Genomic DNA, 16991 nt, shown 5'->3' with positions numbered 1-16991 from the left:
CTTGCCGTGGCTGATGACTTTCAGGCAGTGTGATGCAAGAGAGCAGCCCGTGTAGAGACATATGCATGCACACAGACAGACTTTGGAGATGCACAGAGGAAGTTTCCAGGGCAGAATTCATTAAGAGGGTCCCAATCTTCAAATTGGTCCTGCAAAGCAAACACAACTGGTTATCAGGCCCATCTTGCTTCAGGTTCACTCTGTCTCCTTCCCCAGATGACAGTCTAGTCCTAAGACACAATAAATGCCTAAGTTAACTTTTCCCCCCATCTTTGCCCTGCATATCCAAATTTCCTACACAAAACCAATTTGAATTCCTCAAAAACAACCTCCCTCTTTATGTGCTTTTAATCCCATTCCCTCTCAATATCCCTAGCAGAATGCTTCCTCAAAAATGTTCGTCTCCAATCTCTTTGTATTCTCTTTGTATCTACTGATTCTTTTCTTTCTGCCTTCAAATATGCCCAAGTCTGCCAGATCCTTAAAAAATCTTCAGTGACCATACACTCAAGCTCTGGTCTATCTCTCCCAACTCTTTTTCAGCCAAACTCCCTTAAAAAAAAAAAATTCTATATTCATCACCTCCCTATTTCTTCTCTTCAATTCTTTGCAATGCGGCTTCTGGCCTCATCACAACAAAAATTGTTACTGACTTTTTTTTTTTTTTTTTTAATTATCTTCATTCCTTTTTGCCTTTCTTGCTGCATCTGACACCACAATTATCCTTCCTGGTTTTCATGACCCTATTCTCTTCTGGGTTCTGCACTGACTCATTAAACTCTTTTACCACTAGGAATCTTTTTCTAGCTATTCTCTTCTCATGACTCCATCAGCTTCCATGAGTTGATGATCTTTATGCATATAACTCATCTATATATCCAGCCCTAGTCTCTCCCCTAAACTTTCATCACACTGTTCATTGGACATTCCAAACTAGATATACCAGACACATTTCAGACTCAGTGTGTTCAAAACAGAACTCATTTTTCCTCCAAAAAAAGCCTTTGAGCTTCCCCATATCCATGGAAAGCATAATCATTTTTCCAGTCTCCCAAATTTATAATCTAACCTAAATCTTGAGTTCCTAGTCTTTCCCATACAGTTTGCTCAGTCTTTTTGCTTCTATCTCCAAAGCATCTTTCTCATTCATCCCCGTTCTGTTCACCCCAAGAATCACCTCTTGTCTAGGCTGTTAAAATAGTCTCCTACTCTCCCCCCTGGACAATCTATCTTTCACACAGTTGCCAAAAGATTTATTCCTTAATGGCAATATAACCATCACATTCCCTATGCACAAATCACATTGGCTCCCTTGTGCCTCTATAATAAAATATTAACACTCCTGTTGGCTTTTAAAGGAAGTCCCATTTTTTCTTTCCATGCTTGTTCTATATTATTCACATGCAGGCACTCTAAGACTCAGACAACTATCCTTCTTTATGTTTCTCACACAATAATTCATTTCTCATATCTATGCCTTTGCCCTCATAGAATCTCTCTCTTCAAGACACAATTGAAGCATTACTTTCTTATAAAGTTTCCCCTCCTAACTACTTTATATTTTTAATGTTAATATACAAAATATTTTGTATAGGGAAAAGAACATAAGTTTAACAAGAGTAGAGGTTGTTTCTTGTCTTACTTTTTTAAAAATTTGTATCCCTAGCTTAGCACAGTGCTTTACACCTAATATGTACTTAAATCTCGGGTGACAAGTTGATGTGTTTATTTGTGAACAGGTTGTATCTTAGCTAGTAAAAATGTTGCAGAAAATAAATTTGCTTTAAAAAAAGTACTTCCTGAGCCACCCTAGAAGCCACTAAAATTACAATGTCCAAGCCTGGGCCCAATAGATCAGGAATTTGATTGAGAATTTATGTTAGAAAATGCTAATAGCATTTGCCCTATTTTAGCAGTGTAAACAACTGAAACCAGCACTAAATTAGCAAGAATGATTAATTAAATAAGTAGCTACCACAAAGCCCAAACACTTCCTCTCCTCACCCCTCTCAGCACTTCACCAGCAGCAAAAGAGTACTCATGTGGTTGTGTCAGGATGACACTCCCCTTCAGCTTCTCCCCTCTATGAGTTCAGTTATTATCACTAGTCAGAATCCAATGCCCAAAAAATTGTCATAATGATGGTGAATAAAAGCCCAGCAAAAAGCCATGTCTCTGCTAGCAACCTAGTGTCTAGGTGGGCTAGAGGAAGGGTCATTAATACAACCAAGAGGCCAAACTATAGATGTCAACCCCCCTTTCTGACTCAAGCAACTAGCACAGCTAACATACTTAGCTTTGAGTACTCTCCTAAAAGAAGTTCCCCCCTTTCCCCTTGTTAATTGGGGGTTCATTAGTAACTTCATCCTCTTTACGGCATCATAACAAAGCTATTCTCCTTGAATGGAAGACGGGTTTGAATTCATTACAGAGACTGCATTCTTGACTTCATGAACCTCATCAATATCACAGAATATAGTGGAAACTACTGTCCCCATCCTGTCTTCCATTTCCCTTTTTTTCTCTTTTTTCATAAATAGCAATGGTAGCAAAACCTGAAGGAATAAACTGAGACAAGGACAGATGTTCTATCACTTCACCATGAGGGAGGGACTTTATCTTGGTACATTATTCAGGCTGGTACCCAGTCTGACTCCTTAAAAAGATCTGATAGTGTTGCCTACAATCCCTACTTGTTAAGTAGCAGAAGAAATACAAAACTTAATTTATGGAGCCACAAGTAGGTACAATTACATGTGGCCCCATCCAGACTGACATCAAAGATAAATATAACACACAAGGCCTACCCAGAACAGTCTCCAGTCTCTTGAGAAAAGGACAAAAAAGTTAAAGTAACATATTTCATTTGTCTACTTAACCATGATTTCTTGAGCAATTTCCTTTCCAGTAGATGATCTGGCCCAAGATCTATGCCCCACTGTTTAAAACAACCAATTCTATGGTTACCTGCTGAAGCTTTTTTTTTTTTTTTTTAATGTGAAATTTAGCCGAGACCTCTAAAACCTTAACTGGTAATAATAAAAGAATTTCTGGCTCAGCTTTATTTACTCATGACAAACATTTTGATGCCCTACTATTTATTAATCAACTTACAAATTCACCAATTTCTGCCACTTGCTATTTTTGATATGTAAATCTTCCTCTCCACTTCCCTGTTATGCCACTTACAAGTTTATCTGTAAAATGTAAACTTCTACTTTTCCTAAGTGGCCGATGAACCCTTCCCCGGGACCCAGTTCTCCAAACACCCTCCCCTCCCCCCTCTCCCCCCTTCAGGGCTTCACTTTTTAGAAAGTACGTGCCGCACCGGCGCCCAGGAGCAGCACTTCCTCGTAATTAAATAGGGTGCGGGGCGGGAGCCCCTTCCCGCCCTCCGGGGGGGTTCTGCACGCGGGCTTGTCACTCACCCTAAATTCGATCGAGACCTGCGCCTGCGGCCCTGGGAAGCGCAGCAGAGTGAGAGGCGGTCTCACCCGAGGCCTCAGCGGCGGCCTCCCGCTTGAAGTTCCCGGGGCGTCCGGGTCTTCGAATTCGTCCGAGTCCGAGTCGGAGTAGCTCTGAGCTGGAACTGGTTCACTTGGCCGAGCCCTCCGCCCGGTGGTCAGCGGTCGCTTCTTCCTGGCGGCCGCCGCCGACGTCGAAGCAGACGCCGAGGTCGACGCGGACTCCGAAGTCGAAGCCGAAGTCGATGCCGACGCCGCGGCGCCGACACTTACGCGAGCCCGACTCGGGGGGCAGCAGAGCCGACGCCGACGTCGGCGCCGCCTCTCCACCCCCGCAGCGGCTCCCCGCGGGGAGAGCGCGCTCGAGCTCGGGCCCGCGCCCGCGTCCCCGTCCTCGCCCCCGCCGCCCTGTGCGCGTGCCAGCGAACCCGCCGAGGATGCCGGGAAGGATACGGCCTTAACCCTCTCGGAGTCGGGGCGCGTGAGGCTCATTCCCCACCAGAATCTCTCTCTCTTTCTTCTTTTCCTTGTCCCACGTTTCCGTGTGGGCGTCAGAAGGCGGCCTCGAAGAAAGCGAAACGTCGCAGCCCCGTCTTAACGACAAATCCGTTCGAATCCGTAGAGGACCTCAGGAAGAATCGTACACAATCAGGTGCGACACTCAGGCCCACCTTAATCGGCTCTGAAGGAGCAGAAGAAGGAGAGGTAAGGCCCAGACGCGAGCTCGGCTGCAAGCGAACTGATCGCGAGCTCTCGACTCGCCGAATGGGCCCTTTAACTAGCACGTAAGACGTAGCCAATTACGTCAACACCCTGCGCAGCGCTCTGTCTTCCCGCCCTTACGCGCAACGTCATTTCTGGTCGCCGGAGAGTGCGGGAGGAGGAACGGGCAGCAGAGGCGCTGGACTTGAGAAGATGTAAGTGTGGAGAAGAATCCGGCCCCATCCGGGGCTCTGTCCGCCCCGCGCTTGCCTGGGGCCGGCCGCCATCCCCTGGAAGGTGGCTGGCGGACATGGACCAGCGCCTCACGGGCGGAAGGAGTCCCGGATGGACCCGGCGGGATCGTGGTTTGAGAGAGAAAGCGGGCCCCGGCCTGGCCCTAGGGGGAGGAGCCAAAGGACGGGGGGAGGGGGCCCGAAGCCGGAGGGAAAGAAGCCGGGGATGCTGGGGCGGGGTGGCGGCCTGGCTGGAGGTCGTGGGGGACGCGGGGAGGGGGCGGGAGGCCCGAGACCGGGCAAGCCCATTAGCGAGAGGTCAGCGGTAATGCCGGAGAAGGAAGGGCCGGAGTAAACGGGTAATGTCGGGGGGGGGGGGGGGGGGGGGGGGGGGGGGGGGGGGGGGGGGGGGGGGGGGGGGGGGGGGGGGGGGGGGGGGGGGGGGGGGGGGGGGGGGGGGGGGGGGGCGCGGAGCTTGCCCCACCGAACCTGGCTCTTTCCCAGAGCTTTTTGTGATTATTTCACATGAAAATCGAACTAGCTTAAGCTTCAGAACTTAAAGAAAAATTAAAAGTGAGCGTCTCTGAAGGCTTAGACTTTGAGAGGACAAACTGTAAGGTAGCCCTTTTAGAGAAGACGGAAGTTACTCAGAGCTTGGGTTTGAAAGATTTTTTTATGTAACATAAGCCCCCGTTGAGAGAAAATTTAACAAAGCGTTTGTTAGGTGGGCGGTCACGATCTGCACAGAGGACTGGTCAGTCTAGTTTACTCAGAGTCTCAAAGACGAACAAGGCATTTCATGGCTGGCATTTGTGTGTGCGTTCTTCTAGAAACTGTCCAAGTTGAGGACGGATTTACATTTGAAAGACTCCCAAATGGAGAAATGCCCTTTTCCTAATTTGATGCGAATGGAAGCAAACCTGTTTATTTTTGTCATGTCCTCACACCTTACAGTTTGTCCTGCCGGCTGTTAAATTGTTAAAACGGGACCCTCGATTCAGATATCCTCCTGCCTTTTTCTCTCTAATCATATATCCAGAGCTGCTTGGCTCCGACTGCAAAGGTCAAGGGTTCTTCTCTACACTTTGGTGCAGGCTTCTGCTTTTGCCAGTCATTCCAGGGATGGCAAGTATAAAAATGGGCCCTGGACTTTAGTGTTTTGTTTCCCAGATAGAATACTCAGTATATACAAGTGCCAGGTGTAGTCAATGTACTACCCCTAACTCAGATCTGGGCTTCCAATTGTGAGAAGTGGAGGTTGGAACAGATGTATCAGTTCTATGTAAATAAGTTCAGTTACTGAATCTCACATAAAACATGTGATACCTGATTGTAAGAATTTTAAGATTCCTCAGTGAAGAGCACTTGGCCTAGAGCTGTCCTCAAAGCCAGGAAGAACTGCCTTCAAGCTCTGCATCTTGACTGACAGATGCTGACTTTGTGATCCTGGGCAAGTCATTTCTCTCTCAAGTGTTCTAGACAACTCTTTAAAATTAGAAGTTTCAAAGAAGATGCCAACCTGCATTGGTAGTTCCCTCATCTGGTTGTTCTCTATGGAATAAAGCCATAGCGTCTTAAAATAATATTTTTAAATTTTTGTTAAAAGAGAAGGCTCTTGGGAGTCTGGGGGAAGGGATATATTCAGATATTAAATTAAAAATAGAAACTATCCATTCACATTTAAAGGGAAGAAAGGTAAGAAGATATGCATTTTAAGGGATAATTGTATTAGCTTTTAATGTAAACAGAAACTTTAAAGCTTTTATTAGGTTGATATTAAATGCTGTGATATCAATATTTCTTAACCCTGGAGTGGTAGTAATCTGTTTTAATAGGATTTTCTGTGTTTATATTATGGCAATAAACTTAGCAAGAATCTAACCAAGAATAGATCTCCTGTAATCAAGAGAGCCCTGGTGGTTTGTGCTCTTGTCTTCTATATGATGACTAAATTGTATTCCTAAAGGAGTGGGGGGAGGGGGAGGTAAAGAAGCTTTTCACCTTCCCTTGGTGAAATAGAGCTTGCCACCTATGAAGGATATCTTCCTTTTCCTCTCACTCTCCTTCCTCCAAGTCTGCTTTGATAAGAAAATACCAGGGTAAGGTGAAAACTCCTTTAGAGCCAAGAGAAAGCCTGTGTGAGATGGAATTATCCCTGTGATCAGCTTCTTCCTCAGCCTGTTTGTTCTGCAGCATTCTGCTAGAACATTCAATGTATGTGGTGTTAAATCCATGGTCTTTCTTTCACCTCTTTACCCTATCTCCACACTGCTGAATTTTTTTTTTTTTTTTTTTTTTACTGCAAAATAGATTTGTTGCCTTTGATTCTTTTTAAATCCTTTTATCTTGTTATTAGGCTGCTCTATGGAGTAAATTCGATTAGGGATCGGTTCTCAGAATCAAGGAGTTAGAAGTGAGAGCTCAGATAAGTGAGTACTTATCCAGTACTGCTTTGAACCACCTCAGAAGGGGAGAATGGATTTATCAGGAATGAAAAAGAAGAGCTTGCTAGGAGTCAAAGAAAATAATAAAAAGTCCAGCACTCGGTAATCCTTCTGTCAGCTTTTTCTAGTGCTAATTTTGGGATAGCCATTGCTAGGGATCCCTCAGGAAGGGCAAAAGTTGGAATTGTTTGCTTGTTCTTAGTGAAAGCTTCCATAAACAGCTGGTCATTTTGCCCTGTAATTAACTGGGATCCCTGCAAGCTTTTGGATGCCCTGTCTTTTAAGCTGTGGCATATTGTTTCAGGCTGTGGTTGGAAGTGGCATAATTCTCACAGACTTTTCCCCCCTCTCTAGGGCTCCCTCTCCCACCAAACGTAAAGATAGAACAGATGACAAGTCAAAGGATCGGTCTAAAGATAAAGGGGCCACTAAAGAATCAAGTGAAAAGGACCGTGGAAGAGACAAAGCTCGTAAGAGGCGCAGTGCCTCCAGTGGTAGCAGCACCTCCAGGTGGGGATTATTTTTTGGTTTTTTTTTTTTTGTTGTTTTTGTTTTTTTTAAGGGTTTTTGTTTATTTATTTATTTGCATGAGCTGGGGAGAACTGAACGCAGACATTCAGATTACAGCGATGGTTTCTAGCCAGCAGCCTCTTCATACGACAGATAAACAGTGTTCTGGTGGTCTGTTGTCTCTTGGAAAAACTTTTAAAGAAAGGCTTTTTGACTGTAGAGGGTTAGTAGAGTTAGGGTTATTTCTCTTCCATGTTAGTGTGGCAAGGTGTGTGAGTCTCAGGCTTATTTGTTTTGATGAACATTGCTATTAGTCTGTAATATAAATTCTATTTTTAGATCTGTTCAATTTGTATATATGGGGGGAGAATTAAGTATAGTTCTCATTCTCCATACTATTGACTAAGTACTAACCTTTAGATTTCTTCTCTTTGGAACATGTAGTTGACTTCCTGTTATTGCTCAGGAGTTTGGCCTCACCTTAAATGTTTCTACTTAAATTTCTTCATCAACCCAACAAATAGAGACATTGTGGTATTAGAAGTAATATTACTCCCTAAAGAGTAGTAAAATAAAACTGTGGACTTCTCTCTTTAAGAGCATTACCACTGAGCCTAAGATCTTAATAATTGCAGTTTGAAAATTGTTCTTTTCCCATTTCTGTTCAGCCTGTGGCCTTTTTATTCCTCTCCACCTCATTACTCAGCAGGTCTCGATCCAGTTCCACCTCCAGCTCTGGCTCTAGTACTAGCACTGGCTCTAGCAGTGGTTCCAGCTCTTCTTCTGCATCTAGCCGATCTGGAAGTTCTAGCACCTCCCGAAGTTCCAGTTCCAGCAGTTCCTCTGGATCTCCAAGTCCCTCTAGAAGAAGGCATGACAATAGGAGGAGGTCCCGTTCCAAGTGAGTATTAACCTAAATCTCTCCTGTCTCTTCTATTATACTCTATAGCCAATTGGTTGGTGACGTGATGACGTAAGCTGAGAAAAGTTACCAAATTTTTTTCTTCTATTTTTTAAAATTTGAGTGTGGGTGGCATTTTTTTTTTTTTACCCTAAAGTCAGAATGTTTGAAGTAATATCAACTATTATTTGGCAGCCTGATAGACTAGAAAGTCATCAGATTTTTTAAAAATCAATCATTCATTTATTAAGTATCCACAATATCCCAGGCACTGTGCTACACACTGGGGATACAAAAAGACAAAACAATCCTAAGAGTAATTGCCTTGTGTGATCTAAATAAAGAAAAAAAGTCTTTTAAGGACTTATGGTGACTAGTTAACATTCAGTAAAATTGTGCAGTCTCTTTGGGATTACCAGAAATTGCATGTTATTATTTAATGAAAAGGGCTTCTTTTGAAAACATTATTTGCATCCTAGTATACTATAAATACTATAAGAAATGAAGAGAAGGGGATGTTTTTAGATGATTGTTTATGGGACAACTAACATGGGAATGTTTTGCATAATTTTTCATTGTATAATTGTTGCATTGCTTGCCTTCTTGATGGGTAGCAGAGGAGTTGGAGGGAGGAATAGAATTTAGAACTCAATGTTTTTTAAAAGAATATTAAAAATAAGGAAAAAAATAAAACACTAACTGTAAACGAAATTGGAACCATATCACCATGTGCTTTGAAATTCTGCATCATCTTAAAGATATAGAGAAATTGTAATTATTAGGTGACATAATTGAGAGGTTGATGGAATGTCTGGTATTTTTTGAATCAGATCAAAACCACCTAAAAGGGATGAAAAAGAACGGAAGAGACGAAGTCCTTCACCCAAACCCACCAAAGTACATATTGGAAGGCTTACTAGAAATGTGACAAAGGTAAGAAATTATTAGCCTTGGAAGCAGTCATTGAGGCACCATTTACTTGTATGTGTCCTACTTTCAGAATGTTGCTTAGTCCTAGGGGTTAAAAACTAGTTAATTCTAGTTGTGCTAGCCAACTCAACATATGACATAAGAAAGTAATAGATATTATGCAAAATAATACCAATTTCAAAACACTGTTCTAGGAAAAAAAAAAAACTTTGAATTTAGAATGCACCAACCTGGGTTTCAGGGCCCAATTCTACTTTTGTGTGACTGACACTCAGTTTTCTCACCTTTAAAATGAGTTTGTTAAACATCTGACATTTCTTATTAAGTACCCACTTCAGATTCTTGTCTCTCTGCAATGTTTACATTAGAGCTAGTATTTCCTGGCTATTTCCAATGGTGAGTCACAGGACAACTTTTGGATTTAGAAGAAGATAGGGGGAGAGGTTGCTCTCAGTGAAGTAAACCATGATTGATTAGTTTCACATGTGATAGATTGTTAAGTGATTCAGGACATTCTTGATTCAGAAACTAAGGATTTCCAAACTAATGAATTTTTTGAACCATTAATAAACCTTATAATCTTTTTTAAGTAGGACTTTTGTTTTATTTTCACTTCCAGCCTTTATCCTCTTCTTCCAAAAGTCCTATTTGGAGTATAGTTTTTTCAGTTAAATTAGTTTATTTTAGAATGTTTACAAATAGACCTTTTATTGGGCTTCTCTTAAATATAAATAACTAGAGGAAGTATAAACAATAGTCAAGAAAATTTAGATTAATCCCCTTGGTAATCATTGAACCCTAAACATTAGAACCAGAGAGATATGAATAACTTCTACCCCAAAAGTCCTTAACTTTTTTTTAAAAGCAGGTTATTGGACACTGTGTTAAAACCCTATTTTTAATGCCATACTTGATGAAACATTCTAAATAGGTATGAAACCTTAATATTAAAAATCATACTGTACTGTCAAAAATTAGAAGAGAAAGAAAACATCCCTCTCCCAGTTGTGGGTAAGAGATACATTCTTAACAAGAGAGAAATAATAATCACAAAAGGCAAAATAGATACATTTGATTACATGAAACTGCAAAGCTTCTACACAGACAATATTAATGAACTTAGGATAAAAAAGGATCAGGTGGGGAGGGAAATCTGTATCAAATTTCTTTGCTTAAAAATTTGGTATCTTAAGATATAAAAACAAATCTATGTAAAACTAATACCTACCATCCAAGAGATAAATGACCAAAGGATATGAAGTTTTCAAAAGAAAAATTGCACAGTATTCACAACCACATTTTTAAAAAGATACTTGGTCTCTAATAGAGAAATGAAAATCAATATAACTCTTTCACCTCACCTCCTGCATATTGGTAAAAATGATAAAAATGGCAGTAGATAAAGTAACTAAAATGTCGGTACCCTTATGACTAGAGATTTCATTACTAAATGTAGATCTCAAGGAAACCTTTGATATTTGTAGCAGTGTTTTTTGTGATAGCCAAGAATTGGAAACAAAGTAGAAGTCCAACAGTTGGGGAGTTGGCTAAACAAATTGTTGTTTGTAAATGCAATGATTGTTACTGTGCTATAAGAAAAGAAATATGAGCACAGAAAAGTATGGAAAGATGGTATATGAGCTGATTCGGAGTGTGGTTAGCAGAGCCAAGAAAACAGTATATGCAAAAACAATGTAAACAGAAAAAATATCACCACGCTAAAAAAATAAAAAATTATTCACAAAATTAGAACAGTCAAATGGAACTTGAATGAAGAACTATGAAAGGACACCCTTAACTTGCCCCTTCTTGGAGGTAGTAAATCCACAAGTGTTAACACACTTTGTGTCTTCCGACTTTTAATGTATCATTCAGTTACAGTGATTATTTTTTTCCTCTTTTAAAAAAGCTGTTATACAGTGTGACTCTATGAGAGAGATGGAGGATAACTATGGTGGTAGAAATTAATAAAAACTTAAGACTTTAAGAAAAAATTTTAATCCATACTTGTAATTTTACAAATGAGAAAACTGAGTATCAGAGGTTAAAGGACTTGCCTGAGTAAATGGCAGAACTGAGATTTGAATCTAGAACTTCTTTTCCAACCTAGTGCCTTTCCCATGGCATCATGCTGCCCTTTGGCATGTCACCAAATAACAGTCATGAGATTTTAAACCTGGTAAATTGCTCCTCTCTCCAGGGACCTACTCCCTTGTTTGAAGGATGGAACTGAGTTATCTCCATGTCAGTTATAAAAGTATGACTGGTCTGTTCTAGACTTTTGTTTTTAAGGATTATAACACTTTCAAACCCCTGGTAAGATACCAGGTGATTACCCTGTAGGTAGGAAACATTCACGTTAGAATTTGATGGGAATTGCAGAAAGCATCTGCACTGCCTTTGTAATAGTTATCTATGTATGTATCTCCTTGTATTTCTATGTGATATCTCCTAGGATCACATCATGGAAATATTTTCCACTTACGGGAAAATTAAAATGATTGATATGCCTGTGGAAAGGATGCATCCTCATTTATCTAAAGGCTATGCATATGTGGAGTTTGAAAACCCAGATGAGGCTGAGAAGGCATTGAAGCACATGGATGGAGGTAAGTCTTTAGGCTAGAGAATAGGCCTTTAATTTGCTTCTAGCTTCTCGTTTTTGCCTCTCTGGAAAAGGTCATGATAAAACATGACTCCTCTGTCATCTCTTTATTCCAGATTTCTCACTTCAGGAAACTCTAATGGTCCTGCTTTCACAGCACTACCATCTTACCTTTTCTTGTATTTACTGATAGCTAGCAATAATTTACTCTCTTAAGGTTTCTAAAGTGCCCCTAATAGGATTTTGTTCTCACAGTCCTAGGAGGAAGGTAATATTTTATTTAAAAGGGAGCTAAGACAGGCAGAGATTCAGTGATGCTTCTGTCCAGTCATGTAGCTAGTAAATGTTTGGGGTCAGATTTAAACTTGAGTCTTTCCTGATACTAGGCCTGCTGCCCTGATTCGGCCCCAAGTTACTTTATGAGCAAGTTGATCCAATTGCCCCCTCTTAGCTCTTCCTCCAGCTCTCCCCTCGAATTAGTCTTGTATATCGTATTCTAAACAGTCTGCGCCTTCCATTTCTCTTCAAACTTTCTGGTGTTCTGTTCAACATGCTCCAGCTGGCATCCCCTTTGTTTGCCCTACCTGTGTATACATAGTTCACTGCTCTTAGCCTTTACTCTCCCCTTCATTCCCCTTACTTAGAATCATTTAGTCAACCTGTCTTCATGAGGTAAAATTGGTTTTGTAATCCTTCCTATCTAACCTATGGAGTGCGGTTTGTCATAAGACAGGGATTATATGTGACCTTGTCCACTTCTCCTCATCCTTTTCAGATCCTTATTATTCAGGGTTTGTTGAAGGCACCTAAAATGGCTGGAGGAAACCTGGGAAACACTAACCTCCAAACAAGATTATATTGTCCACTCAGGTCTGGTTATTTTTCCACATGAAACGACTTTTGCACACTGAGAAAGAAGACTTCCTTCCAGAATTTGGAGTACAGCCAAATACATCTTGGCTACTTTTGTTAAATAAAATGAACTATTTTGACCAGCTAGAAATAGGAATATCAAGTTGTGGGGTAATGCTAATATCCACTGCAGTTTCCACAGTATAGGCCCAGGAGATAAAGCAGATAAAGAAAAAACATAAAGCAGTGTCTTTATTATTAAGAGGCTATGTTCTAACAATACATCTTATTGACAGAAATCTAATCATATAAATATTTTAGAAGTAATATGGGAGGCACAGGGATATATTCTAAAACCAAGAAAGTACATAGAAAAGGAAGCAGGGCTAGCATACAAGATGGGGAGGTGCATGAAGCATCTTTTGTCCAGGGCCTTATGTAGCCCAGCAATATAGAAATTTAGTCCAGTTCCTTTATTTTACACTTGAAACAAGGTCCAAGGAATAGGAATTTACTTAGCCCAAATCTTATGGCAAATTAGCACAAGAGCCGAGTATCTTTTAGGTTCTTTTTATTTCTAGTAAACCATGCTGACTGTTTTCTTTGGCGTTTCATTCTGGTTATACAGAAGCATGCCTCCTTTATTGTAGTGAAGAAGCACCACAGGGAAACTGAAAAAGGGAGAGAGGAAGAGGAGAAAGCCTACTGATTTCCTCCTCTGCGTCTGGTTTAGGAACTTTTGCCCTTCGTGTCCTCTGAATCTAAGCCCTGGTCTTACATTAATTAAATTGTGGGGGGAAATTTTTAATTTTCTTGTTTTGTTAAGAATATCATCACCTTGATCTGAGAATTTGTTTGGAGAGGATTTTTAACTGAGGTTTCTTTGTATTTTATTTCAGTCTTGATGCTCACATAGCATAGGATTTTCCCCTTAGCTACAATAAATCATAACAATACTTTAGTGTTGGATAGTATTTATAAATTAAAGTCCAGAGTAGTTCAAAGCCATGCTCCATTTGTTCAAGTAAAATGGGTGATGATTTCATAGTAGCTACTATGATATTTTTGTCATTCTGGAGCTATTCCTTTACATATATTCTATGCTAGTTATATATTGTCATTGGACTAGCAGATGGAGATCCAGTGAGGTCTCTAACCTGGATGTGAGCAAAAATTGGGGGGGCAGGGGGGTTATTGCTGCCACCTGAAGCCTCTAGATCATAGGTCCTGAAACAAGGATTTAAAGGCAGAGATTGTTTAGTTATTTCAGTCTGTCCAAGTCTTTGTTACCTGTCTTTGGCTTATTTTAAAGATGAGGAAATTGAGGTAAACCAGGTCAAATGATTTGCCCAGGGTCACACAGCTTGTAAATGTCTAAAGCTGGATTCAAATTCACTTTTTCCTAACTGCAAGCTTAATGTGGTATTCATTGTGCCATCTAGCTGCCCCAACAGCAGAGAGGATCTCTGTAACTTGTCTTTTGTTTCATTGTCTGATTTAGTATGGATCCTTTCTTAACAGGACAAATTGATGGTCAGGAGATAACAGCCACTGCAGTGCTGGCCCCCTGGCCCAGGCCCCCACCCAGACGATTTAGCCCACCCAGAAGGATGTTGCCACCACCCCCAATGTGGCGTAGATCACCGCCACGAATGAGGAGAAGGTAAACATTTTCATGAATCTGTGGTCTTATATGTGTTGGCCTGTCTTCATGACATGACTTCTAGATTCTCCACTATCTTGATTGTCCTTTTCTGAATGCTCTAAGGATCCTCAATAGATTTCTTAAAAATATATTATCTGTAAGTGCACGTAATACTACAAATGTGACCTAACAAAGGCAGGTTACCATTATTGTTATGGGGGGGAGGGGGTGTACCTAGTACTAAGAATCTTGCTTAACAGGTCCTGTCTTTGGGGCTTACTGAATACTTGCTAGGAAAGAATTCAAAGGTTTAAGCACAAGATTTTGGTTTTTAAAAGAATGGTTGTTCCTCACAAAACAAAAATTAAATAGGGACAGCTATTCGAAGATAAAAGGGAAGGCGTAAATAAAGGATTAAGAGGAAAGTACTAGAGACAGAGCCAACCTTTGTGTATCTTCAGAAAGATCTCGCTTTCACTGTGTTGATAGTAATGAAGTCAATAGCCAAAAACTATGGGATTTTTTTTGTTTGATTTGCCCAGTAACACTTCCTATGCTGTAAAACACAAACATTGTGATCCCTTAGTACACACACACCCACATACACACACACTTTTTACCTGTTGGCTTCTTTTGTACCTTGGAGAACAATAAAATGCAATTTCTTCCAGAGAGTCTCCTCTCCCCCACCCCCACCCCCCTTAGTGAGATAATTGGAGTTAAGTGACTTCCCCAGAGTCACTTAAGCTAGTATTAAATGTCTGAAGCCAGATTTGAACCCAGGTCCTCCTCATTCCAGGGCTGATACTCTATCTACTATGCCATCTTGATGCCCCATTCTCTGGAGACTCTTAAAAGAAAAAATATTTTCCTCATTGGCTCAATCTTGAGAGATAAGAGTTGAAGTCACATGTAAGAAGCCATATAGCAGTTTTACATCCTTGAACACCCTTTTTTCAGTTTGTTCTAATGCAGTTTTCTCCTTCCAATAGGTCCCGATCTCCTAGGCGCAGATCTCCTGTCCGCCGACGATCACGCTCCCCAGGCCGCCGGCGCCACCGCAGCCGCTCTAGCTCCAATTCTTCCCGATAAAGCAGGGCAGCTGTTCTCACTTGTAACTTAAATTTGATTCAATACAAACAATATTGGAGCATTTGTACTGAGGGTAGGGGAGAGAAAAAATGGGAACCAAGGACTGACTAGCAAAGGTTTAATGCATTGGATGTCTCCCTGTCCTTGAAAGCTTCTAGACAACAAATTTAATTCATTTCTCAGGGCTGATTTTGGCTCACAGGAATATTGAAGGTTCAGAATTGCAATCTAAATACTTTTTTTCTGGCCCAAACAGAAAGCTCAGCTGTTAACTTCTGAGAAAATCAGGAAAACAGCAGAGCCAGATCAAGCAAAGAAAAGATCAAGATGCTGAAGCCCTGTCCACCCCAAAGTGGCAGTGTTTTGTGTGTGTGTTTTCCCCCCTTCTCTCTAAGTAAATTTTTGACAAATATGAAGACTTGATGCTTGCTTTTTGGCCAGGCTGATGTCCACTTTATCTCCTGCTAAAGCGAGGCCAACAGTCAGTCTGCTGCTTTGAAATTTTTTTTTTTTCTCCTGATTTTGAGGTCCAGAAGACCCTGGGAAATATAGATTTTTTCATTTCACTCCTTACTCATTGCTGTAAGTGGTTCTTATTACACACACCAGTGACCATCTCTCAAAAATTGGTAACCAGATTATAGGCCAGCCCCTGGGTGCTGCCTCATCAAGGAGTCAGCCCTTTCAGGCTGTGGCCTCTTGAAAAACTAACAGGTTAATTTTGCAAAATGTAAATTGCATCTTGGCTTTTATTGTACAGTCGATACTAGGAAATTTCTGTGTTGAGTTTTGTATCTTTGTAGTATTTTAGATAATGTTGTGTTTGTACTTTTGTTGTGTAGAATGGAAGAAAATCGTATTGAATAAACCTCAAGGGTTGAAATATAATGGTTTCATTGATTCTTTACAGACCTCTTGGGTTACTTTTTTGTCGGGGTCTATTCTAAAATAAACCCACAGAAGGATCATAGTCATAGTATACTTGATGTGCTGGTACCTTTCAGTCAGAAATTTAAAAAATAAAGATCTCAGAGAAGCTTTTGTAGCAAGAGCTCAGAATTCTCTGTAGCTCCAGGTTAGAATTTTTGTTCTCCTTTGTTTTTGACAAAGTGAAACAGGCTTTAGTGTTGCTTTTGCCTCCCCTCAAATGGATCCAACTTTATTCCAAAATGGCCTCAAACAGTAATTTAGTGGTGCCCCAGAGAAAATCACTGGATTTGAAATTGGAGGCTATATTTCTTTCAATCAAATCCTCTGGTTCAATAATTTGTTCAGGATAGCTGAATAAAAAATATGAATAGATGGACTGGGCTCTGAGGAGCAAGTGGGGCTTGGCCAGGGATCTAATGTTGGCCAATAAATTTTGAGTTTAAATCATGATCCTAGCCAGAAACTCTTAAGACATCTTTTGAGGTTTCCATAATCAAAATTTACATTCCTTTGGGCAGATAACCAGTAAAGAAAGATATGATACTTATTGAACAGAGGGAAGGGAAAGTAAAAAAAAAAAAGAGCTGTGGTTGTGGTTCCAGTTAGGTTCCCAGTGCGGGACAGCTTCTACTGCTCACAGAAGTTTGTCCTTCATTCTAGAAGAGGACCATGATACCAAGGTG

The 16991-nt window shown here is 40.9% G+C and overlaps 2 protein-coding genes across 5 annotated transcripts; one reads left to right on the top strand and one right to left on the bottom strand.

Moving 5' to 3' along the window:
• Window positions 1-2: 2 nt before the first annotated feature.
• Window positions 3-4242, bottom strand: LOC116420498 (pneumococcal serine-rich repeat protein-like). The gene is made up of 2 exons (XM_031945877.1): window positions 3429-4242; window positions 3-149 (listed from the first exon to the last, which is right to left on the bottom strand). Exons 1-2 carry the CDS (start codon window positions 3954-3956, stop codon window positions 21-23), a joined length of 657 nt encoding a protein of 218 aa, XP_031801737.1. The 5' UTR covers window positions 3957-4242; the 3' UTR covers window positions 3-20.
• An 11-nt stretch (window positions 4243-4253) lies between these two features.
• RNPS1 (RNA binding protein with serine rich domain 1) lies at window positions 4254-16266 on the top strand. Of its 4 annotated transcripts, none has more exons than XM_031945874.1 (8): window positions 4254-4381; window positions 6756-6945; window positions 7198-7353; window positions 8060-8254; window positions 9085-9187; window positions 11640-11793; window positions 14163-14304; window positions 15279-16266. In XM_031945874.1, the coding sequence occupies exons 2-8, from the start codon at window positions 6875-6877 to the stop codon at window positions 15376-15378; spliced, it is 921 nt and encodes a 306-aa protein (XP_031801734.1). In that variant the 5' UTR covers window positions 4254-4381; window positions 6756-6874; the 3' UTR covers window positions 15379-16266. The 4 variants fall into 4 exon arrangements, with proteins under 4 accessions (XP_031801734.1, XP_031801735.1, XP_031801736.1 ...); XM_031945875.1 differs by having other exon boundaries at window positions 4257-4381; window positions 8063-8254; window positions 15279-15454; XM_031945873.1 differs by lacking the exon at window positions 4254-4381 and adding an exon at window positions 4668-4758 and having other exon boundaries at window positions 15279-15454.
• Window positions 16267-16991: the final 725 nt, after the last annotated feature.

This window comes from Sarcophilus harrisii, chromosome 1 (genome assembly GCF_902635505.1).
Source record: "Sarcophilus harrisii chromosome 1, mSarHar1.11, whole genome shotgun sequence".
Classification (NCBI taxonomy): Eukaryota; Metazoa; Chordata; class Mammalia; order Dasyuromorphia; family Dasyuridae; genus Sarcophilus; species Sarcophilus harrisii.
Note: the sequence above shows the minus strand (reverse complement) of the source record. Positions and strands in the feature narration are given on the sequence as shown.